The sequence below is a fragment of the Sciurus vulgaris genome, assembly GCF_902686455.1.
Source record: "Sciurus vulgaris genome assembly, chromosome: 9".
NCBI lineage: Eukaryota > Metazoa > Chordata > Mammalia > Rodentia > Sciuridae > Sciurus > Sciurus vulgaris.
The window spans coordinates 140772402-140781715 of NC_136469.1; the positions used below are offsets into that span (position 1 = coordinate 140772402).

Sequence of the window (9314 nt, forward strand, 5' to 3'; positions counted from 1 at the left end):
CCGCCAGGAACCGGCTTCCTTTGGCAAACTTCAGCCCAGCTTTTAGGTAGAGACGAAGACCGGCTTTTGTCCCGAGGTAAAGTTTTGAAAGAAGAACACGAATTGCGTTTTAAAAAAGAAATGAGTATTATGTCTTTCTACTAAGACAAATGCGATTTTTTTTTTCAAATGAAAAAGGAATTTGTTAGAAATGAACTCAACTCAGATGACGGTGATAGAGAAGGACGGCAGAGAGCGGGGTGGGGTGCGGAAGCCGCAACAGCCTGAAGAGAACAGCGGGAGCAGCGGCAGGGAGAGAAACTAGGAAAGTAGAGGAACAGGAGGAGTAGACGGGGGCGATAAGGGCAGGAAGGGCCGGAGAGGGCAGAAGAAAAGTGACCAGGGCAGGCCCCAGGAACACGGTACGACAGGGACCCCGGGTACCCGGAGGGACAGATGCCGCTACGGCTTTAGGGCACAGGGAAGTCACCCCGGCGCCCTCCCCTCCTTTGCCCTCCGGGTCCGGCGGAGCCCTGCCCCGCGCGCCCCCAGGCCCGGCGCGCCTTGGGGCTTGTCCCCAGGAGCGCGGCCCAATGGGTCGCTCCGGGCCCGCCCCCTCACGCGCTGATTGGCCGCCGCCGCGCTGGCCTCGCCTTATTAACAAGTTCTCTGGGGAACAGCGGCCGGACCCGGAGCCGGCGAGTGCGCCCGGGAACGCGGCCTGCGCGGCGCGGCGGCGGCGGCAGCGGGGAGCCAGGCCCAGCGCGCCAGAGCTGGCTCTCTTGGGGGCGGCGAGAGGCGCGCGCGGGAGGGCCCGCCCGGCTAGGGCCCCGGGCGCTCCCAGAGGCCCGCCGCGCTCCCGGCCCGCCCGAAGCCCATGCCTGGCGGCTGGCTGGTGCTACGGCAGGAGGGGGGGCCCGGCTCTGCATGGCCCCGGCTGCTGATATGACTTCTTTGCCACTCAGTGTCAAAGTGGAGGACTCTGCCTTCGGCAAGCCGGCGGGGGCAGGCGCGGGCCAGGCCCCCACAGCTGCCGCGGCCACGGCGGCCGCGATGGGCGCAGATGAGGAGGGGGCCAAGCCCAAAGTGTCCCCTTCGCTCCTGCCCTTCAGCGTGGAGGCACTCATGGCCGACCACAGGAAGCCTGGGGCCAAGGAGAGCGCACTGGCGGCCTCGGAGGGCGCGCAGGCGGCGGGTGGCCCGGTACAGCCCCTGGGCGCCCGGCCCGGCCCTCTAGGCGCTCCCGACGCGCCCTCCTCGCCGCGGCTGCTGGGCCATTTCTCCGTGGGAGGACTTCTCAAGCTGCCAGAGGATGCTCTGGTCAAGGCCGAGAGCCCCGAGAAGCCCGAGAGGACCCCGTGGATGCAGAGTCCTCGCTTCTCCCCGCCCCCAGCCAGTGAGTAGCCAGAACTCAGGCGGCCAGGGAGGGCGCGGGGAGGGTGTGGGACCCTGGGCGCCAGGCCGCGCGCCGGCGCCTGCTTGTCTCGGGCGTCTTCGTACCTGCCGCTGGGTACCTGGAGGCCGAGCTGCGGAGGCGTCGGCGGGGAGGCCGGGTTTTGAGCCTCTTCCCACTCCCACCCAGTTCGCAGCGAACTGGCTGCGGCCCAGTTCGCGGTCCGTTTTCGCGGGCTCTTTGCCTCGGCGCGGGGACGCTGCGGCCACAGTTCGCTTGTAGGACGCTGTTCCCCGGGCACCCTCTTTCCCTGCCTCCACCAACGACCCCGCGAGTCCCTGCTGTCCCATCTGACCCGAAACTCAGATACTTCTCTTGACCCCAGGGGACGGGTCGGCGTGGCGCGGACATCCTGAGCCCGTGCGCGAGTTTCACTTTCTCGTGGTGGAAGCCGGCCGCCGCTCATAGAAAGTCCTCTAGGCCCAGAGGTTCCGAAGTTCTTACAAAACTCCTTCCTTCCTCCCCGTCAATTTAGAGGCAAATGCTTGGTGCTTCGAGCGGATGGAAGATTGAGGGGAGGGGGCACTAAGTTTCCAGTGGAGGGGCACCAGGGCAGTTGGGGGAAGGAGACCCCTCCATCCTGCCGGGCGCTCGCGCGTCGCCGACCGGGTGATCCACACGGCCCCGGCTTCTTTGCCCAGTGAACAGTCTCGGAGATATTTCAGGAGCACGGGAAATTCCCAAGTTTTCCTCGTTTCCTCCGATTATTTTGCGCGGCATAATAGCAGCGCGAATTCAATGGCGTGATGCTGAGGAATGATTTTTATCTGGGGATTAAACGTCTTTGAAAAGCCAGCCCCTCCCTGGGCCTAATGGCCAGAGAAGGTAGCCTAGTGCTGGGCTGTCGCTGCCGAAGAGACTGAATTTCCCTCGGCGCCCGCCTCTCGCGCAGCCCGGCGGTGGCGGAAAGCAAGCCAGGGGCCAACCGTTTTTTCCGCAGAGGCCTGGAGCGGGGAAGAAGGGGAATGTTAACTCGAGATTTCGTTTGACTCACATCCTAGTGGCCTGAGAACCCAAAAGATCTTTGTGTTTGTGTGTGTGTGTGTGTGTGTGTGTGTGTGTGTGTGTTTAAAGCGGGAAAACAATGCTAGGTCAGGCAAAACCCGCATGGTAAAACATCCTCGATTTTAATTCATTTTTGGCAAGGAAACCTGCTGCGTAGGAAAAGCATCCTCCCCAAGACTTGAGAATTTGGCTTAGGGCCTTGGATCCTGGGACCCCAAGGGCGAGGCGATCCCCATTTTCCTGGAAATGATTCGTGTGCGCTTTATAAGGCGGTAGTGAGTGCTGAGCAGGGCCCGTGTCCTGGGCACACTTCCGCCAGTTCCTGACCTCTGCCATGGCTGTGCCTTTCTGCCCATCCTTGAGGTGTATTTGGAAGCCAAAAAAAAGGATAGGTGGGCACCACTGGTCTTTGCAAACTGAGCCACAAGTCATGGGCCCTGCATCCCTTTACCCATACAGTTTGAGGCGTGTTCCAGGGCAAAGGCCCCACAGGTGGAGGGAGAGGCCCAAGAGAAAACCGAGACGGTCTGAAGGAACCCGGTTGATATGAAGAGGCTTCTTCACTGCTCCATGTGACTCTTTACAAACTTAGCTGGCCACAGTGTGATCTCTGTGGTGGCTGGCTTTCTCCACCTTTGGTTTTCGGAGTCCTGCCCCAGGAGCCCTATAGGAACATGCTGTTCCAGGGAAGAGTGGAGTTTGGAGATCTGGATTCTATGCCACACTTTGGCCTAGCCCAGAGTTGAGCACTTAATAGGCACAGATAAATGCTTGGCCAGCTCATGAAACTCAATGTGACCTTGGGCTGGGTACAGGGCCTCTTTCTGCACATGCCACCATCTGTATTAATACCTCCTTCCTTCTGTGCTTGGCATGGGAGCAGGCCCTGCTAAGAATGGCTTCCTAAGCTGCCCCTGAGCATAAAGGTGGCTCCAGCGCTGCTCAGCTCTGTTCTGGCCTTGAACAGGGCATCAGCCTTGAACGTGAGTTTCTTTCATCTGGAATCTTAGTTTACTCATTTGAAAAAGGTGGACAAGAACTGCTTGCCTGCGGGTTGCAATGGGATTCGACAAAACCTTTTCAAGTACCTGCCCTAGTGCTCAGTACCCGGGCAGTGGCGGAAGTCAGTAGCTAACATTGCTGCTGACAATTATTACAACTTTAGGGGCTGATGAGGTTCCAGCGCCGCTCTCTTAACCCCCTGCCTATTTCTCCTACCGCACCCTAGGGCGGCTGAGCCCACCGGCCTGCACCCTGCGAAAGCACAAGACCAACCGAAAGCCGCGGACGCCCTTCACCACCGCACAGCTGCTGGCGCTCGAGCGCAAGTTCCGCCAGAAGCAGTACCTGTCCATCGCAGAGCGCGCCGAGTTCTCCAGTTCGCTCAGCCTCACCGAGACGCAGGTGAAGATCTGGTTCCAGAACCGCCGCGCCAAGGCCAAGAGACTGCAGGAAGCAGAGCTGGAGAAGCTGAAGATGGCAGCCAAACCCATGCTGCCGCCCGCTGCCTTCGGCCTTTCTTTCCCTCTTGGCGGTCCTGCCGCAGTGGCAGCCGCAGCGGGAGCCTCACTCTACAGTGCCTCTGGCCCCTTCCAGCGTGCTGCGCTGCCAGTGGCACCTGTGGGACTCTACACGGCTCATGTGGGCTACAGCATGTACCACCTGACATAGGTGGCCCCAGGGACCCACCTGTGGTACCAGCCGATTCCTCCAGCCCCTCTTCTACAAGCAGCAGGAGTCCTGCCAGGCTCCCCTGCTCTGCACCACCTGGCCCCTTCCCTTTAACCCCACACTGCTCCTGTTTTCCCTGGTTTCTCCCTGAGTTCACTGTCTGATGTCTGATCCCCTCCAAAAAAGTGGCTGGAAGGGTCCTTACTTCTCTTCCAGAATCTAGACCTACACCCTGGAGTCATAGATGAGGAAACCAAGGTCGGAGAGGCAGAGATTTGCCCAAGGTCTCCAGCAGACTTAGGAGTAGAGGCCACCACTCCTGCAGAGCTGCTTCCTGTCCTGACATCAGGCAGGAAGAGCACAGAGAAATTAGTGTTGGAGGATTCTAGAAATAAGAACAGTTTGAGAGAAAGAAGAGCCTGCCGGGAGATGGACCCCAGTTCCCTCCACTGGAAACCTTAAGAGCTTCAACAGCCAAACGTTGCTTTGGGGGGCAGGGCATACAGATGCATTTCAAAGGTAGGTTGAAGGGACTTTTCTCTTACCAGTGCCAGAAAAAGATTGTAAAATTTTAAAAAAGTCTGTTTCTATTTAACAGTACATTCTCGTGGCTCTCAAGCCTCCCTTTGGAAGGGATTCTGTGTACTATGTAATATACTGTATATTTGAAATTTTATTATCATTTATATTATAGCTATATTTGTTAAATAAATTAATTTTAAGCTACAAGAAATAATCTGTTTGCTATTTTAGTCCTGTATTTTAATATTACTTCTTGTCTTTCACTTTCTTGTCTCTTCACATAGACAATTGCTTTTCAGTTTGATGATAGTTTTATTCCAGCACGTTTCAAAGGCAACAAGAGGATCTGTGGAGACAGCGAGAGTATCTTCAGAATACACAGGACAGATCTGCATTAGCAAAGTCAAGTGGAGAATTGAAGCAATTACCTAGGATAATTAGGCTCAATTTTCCAATTCACTTTAAGCTGAAATCGACACTTGCTCAGGCGACCCATAACCGACTCTTTCTTTTTTCCTCCCCTTTTAACCTGTCTGTGAAAACAAAGTGAATCGCTCAAATGGTTTGATGACTGTAGACAGCTAATCCAGACAATTCCCACCCCCCACAAACCTGTTTTTCCCACAAGAGGGCGGGTAGGGGGGATGGAAGCGATTGCTTTGCTTCTCCGAATGACTGTGTAGACTGTGGAACCAATTTTGAGCCGCCAGAATATGAGTGCCTTCCCACCCTTTCACGACCCCTTATAATGCACAAACACACATACAACACAACTACAACGAGCTTCAAAGAAAACCCAAGGCCACCACACGCTCTCACCTTGGTTACTGCTTTGCGGGGCCCTGCTTCCCAAATTTGGTTTTTCTTCTCTCTAGTAAGTCAATTTCAGGCTTCCAAAGGTGAATATGTTTGCACACGTGCCAAGTTTAGCCTTCTGGGAAGAATTCAGCAAGGATGCTGAAGACAGAAAACAACCCCTTAATAAATGGAGCCTATTAAGTTCCCCACACCTCTCTGTTCTCTTTCCTGTTGGGGGCCACCTGATAAGTTCTCACCTCTCCTCAAATCTGCTCACCCCTCTTTCCCCAGACTGCCTGGTAGTGGCCTGTGTGTCCAAACTTCACACAGGAAGCCTGAGACAACCTCTGCCTCGGCCCTAAGAGGGTCCTCCAATAGACCAAGGGTAACTAGGACTTGGACTTGGGAAGGGGCTATCATTTCTACAGATAGAGAAAGAGTCTAGGGCGCATTGTGCTTTTCTAGCCCCAGGGGCTCAGGTTGGCCTGGAATTCATGGAAGGTCAGGGTAGCCCTTCAGCCTGAATGGGTTCTACCTGTCTCTGGACAACTTTGGGGTTCCCTGCCTTTGACCCCTTGTAGCTTGAGCTAAGGTCCTGTCCCTTGGGCTGGGTTTATAATCTGAACTTGTCACAGCACTCTCTCAGTTCCACACCAGACAGTCTAGGGAGACCCTGTGCCTTGGCCTTTGGCAGTCTTACAGCACTGCTGGGACAAGGGATCTGGGCGTCCCCATCCCCAAGAGTGAGACCTCACACCTAAGATCTGTGACTCCTGCCCCAGCTGCACATGGCCTGTTAAAGCAGTGTGGAAGTTGCCCCCGCCCCCCTCATCTGGCCCACACTGCAAAGGTTCCCCCTTTCCTGCTTGCCTCTATGATTTAAGCAGCGCCTGGGGTGATGGTGTGTAGTACACCCTGACCCCCAGGACACCACTGGGGACCTGTGAAGTCAGACAAGCCCATGGGGTCTGATGTGGTTCCAGCCTGCCTGCCACTTACTGATAGCTTGACCTTGGCAAGAGCATGCCATCTCTGCATAGGTTTGCTCACCTGACCAATGGGCCTGGGACTCCCCACCCCAGGTGAGGTATTCACTAGGGAATTCACCAGGGGAATACCTCCTGGTATTCCCCATCCCAGGGTTTGGAGTTAGTGTCAAGGAGCCCCCGCATGGGAAGGCTCCCAGGGAATACCGGGTGGATCTGAGTTTTCTCAGCTCGGGGCCTTGGGTCTTCCCTGGGCCTTTTCCGCTCATCCGGGATGGGGGAATGGCAGGAGTGGATCAAGGGTCTCCCCCGTCCCAGGCTCAGGGGCGTTCCGGCTCCCCCGAGTTTAGCAATTTAGGGTCTAGGCAAATTTAGAGCGACATAATTGCCGTAATGAGCAACGGTTCGCGCTCTGCAGACGCGCGCCGGCTCCAGAGAGGCGGTAGCTGCAGGCGAGGCGGGCGCGCCTCCCCGCCCCCTGCGCTCCGCCGGGTGGAAGGGGCCCTGGGCCCGGGACCCCGGCCCGCGCGCTATTCCGCCTGTGGCTGCGGGCTTTGGGTCGGGGTTTCCCTCCACTTCTGGGCCTATTCGTTTTCCCATTTTTATTCCCTTTCGTCTAGTCCTTTCTTTGTTCCCTGTTTTCGTTTCCGAAGTCCCTTCCTCGATAGGGTGTGCACACAGAAGGTGCTCAATAAATGTTCCTGGATTCAAGCGGCACGTTGGTGTGGGATGAAGATCCTGAGCCCTGTTCAGCCGGGTGCGGCGGGAATCCGCGGCAGTGTCCCGGGAGCTCCTCACCCACTCGGTCATCCAAATTCCGTTATCAAGCCAGGGTAGAGTGGGCTGGGCCTTCCCGGGTCCCGCACCGATCAATTTATTGCTCTGGCAAGGGACTTCGGAGCCACCGCTCGCGGAGTCGCCACGTACCGCTCTGGGGAGCTGTGCTGGAGAAGGCGCCTACTGTGTGCTACAGTTCGGTGCACGCCGCTGGCTCCGCGACTCCCATCAGACCTAGGAGATTTTTACAGCCGGGAGGACTGCGGCCCAGAGACGCGGTTTTTCTCAAGGTCACGCAGTTAATTGAGGGATAGAGCAGGGATTCCAACACAGACTGCACTGGAGATCCACGCTTACCCCCATTGCCCAGGTCCCTCTAGTTGAGTGTCTCCTAGTGTTGGAAAGTCTGCAACCAGGGGTCTGGGCCTTAGTTGTGAATTTAACTCCTTGGAGTCCTGACCAAGCAAGCGATGTCCTTTGAGTAGGGAGAGGGAGGTCTCTCACCTGCCCTGCCCGCCCGCTGTCCGCCGGCATCTGCGTTTCGTTGGGGAAGAGACCCAGCCTCAATCTGCAAACTCAGCTTCCGACCGCGCTGGCAAGACTAGAGCGGCCCGTGGGTGGAGGCCCGGGCAGGGGCGAGGTTAGGGGGCCTCAGGGGACCTGGGGCGTCCCAGCGCTGGGCCTAGACGCCCGGGAGGCTGGGGTGGGGCTGGAGAGCAGGAGTGAAGAGCGCCTTGTTTGAGGGCTCCTTCTCCGCTCGCTGGCCCTGCGGATGACCGCACAGATCGCGCAGGAGGCCTAATGAAAACCGTCGCTCTCGAGGCGGGGGCCTCCAGCGCCATCCCGCCGCTGTGCCCCCTTTAGTGACCCGAGACCCCGAGACCCCGAGGTGAGCCCAGCCCGGCCCTAGCCTGCGCCCCGCCCGGAGCCTCGGGGGCGCAATGGGAAGCGGCGAGGAGAGGCCGCGGCCGCCTTTCAACTCGGCGGCTGGCGCCGGCCTGGCCGGGCCCCCGGGGCCGCGCGGTCTCCCTGGCTCCGTCCCGCCCTCCCAGCCGCTCGCACCGCCACACAGTCCCCCGGCGCCCCGGGCAGCACCTCGTCCCCAGCCGCCACGAGGAATGCCCACTCTCCAGGGCACCCCAAGCCCCCGGCCCACGCTCGCCGGATTCCCCCAGCTCTGCTCGACAGCTCCCACTCGGCGGCGCGCACCACGCCCGCGGCCCGGGACCCTCGCTTCACAGCGCCGCCGCGCGGCCGAGCCCTGCGCGCACCGCCCTGCTGCTCCTAGTCCCGTGTGTCCCACGCCGGACTCCCTCCACGACAGACAGAGCCCACAGCGCATGCACACATCATCGACCACGCACCCCGCACCACACACACGCACAACCAATACGTGCAACACGTGCAGCCAACACACATGTCCCAACACACATCACATAAAATCAGCACACATCACCAACTACACACACAACCCGTATACACACAGCCAACACACGTCCACAAGCCAACACATACCAATACACCCCCCAAATGACACGCAATCACACACACAACACCCACAATCGATACACACATTTTAACTTACACATCCCTAGTGTGTGGAGACAAACATTACCCCATCAAGGTCACCTCCCAGGAGTTCTGCGATCTAAGGCCTGGTGACAATGAGAGAGATGCATATAGCCTTGGGGATAGGTGGAGGGACACTCAGAGATGGACACAGAAGGAGAGAAATAAACCTCCTTTCATGAGATGCAAAGACTCCCCCCAGACTCCAAGTGCTCCTTGCAAGCTCAGCGGAGGCAGCCCCATCCCTGCTGCCGGAGGGTGCGTGTGATAGGAGGGGGAGCCAAGCTCCCAGACACACATCTATGTGGGCTCAGTCACACAGAACTTTTGCTGGGACGATCCGATCCTAGGATTGCCTGAGGGGAAGTTGGAAGCCCTCTTCCAAGTAAAGCCCTCCTCTCTCCCAGCTGGGTGGCACCAGGTGGGCCTCCTGCACAGCTTCGACCAATGCAGAGGGTCTCAGGATGTCTTCCTTCCCAGAATCAGAGCTGATGTCCTGCTTAGGCTCCTGGGGAACCTGGTCCAAGATCTGAAATGCCTGTCCAGCCCTCAAG

The 9314-nt window shown here is 58.0% G+C and overlaps 1 protein-coding gene and 1 long non-coding RNA gene across 2 annotated transcripts; one reads left to right on the forward strand and one right to left on the reverse strand.

Annotated features, from left to right (window-relative positions):
- The first annotated feature begins 674 nt into the window (after nucleotides 1-674).
- On the forward strand, nucleotides 675-4827 carry MSX1 (msh homeobox 1). Its single transcript, XM_079154096.1, has 2 exons — nucleotides 675-1375; nucleotides 3666-4827. Exons 1-2 carry the CDS (start codon nucleotides 907-909, stop codon nucleotides 4106-4108), a joined length of 912 nt encoding a protein of 303 aa, XP_079010222.1. The 5' UTR covers nucleotides 675-906; the 3' UTR covers nucleotides 4109-4827.
- Nucleotides 4828-4884: 57 nt separating this feature from the next.
- LOC306669908 lies at nucleotides 4885-8409 on the reverse strand. Its single transcript, XR_013766239.1, has 4 exons — nucleotides 8287-8409; nucleotides 5450-5587; nucleotides 5059-5163; nucleotides 4885-4976 (listed from the first exon to the last, which is right to left on the reverse strand). It is a non-coding gene; the product is annotated as an uncharacterized lncRNA (long non-coding RNA).
- Nucleotides 8410-9314: the final 905 nt, after the last annotated feature.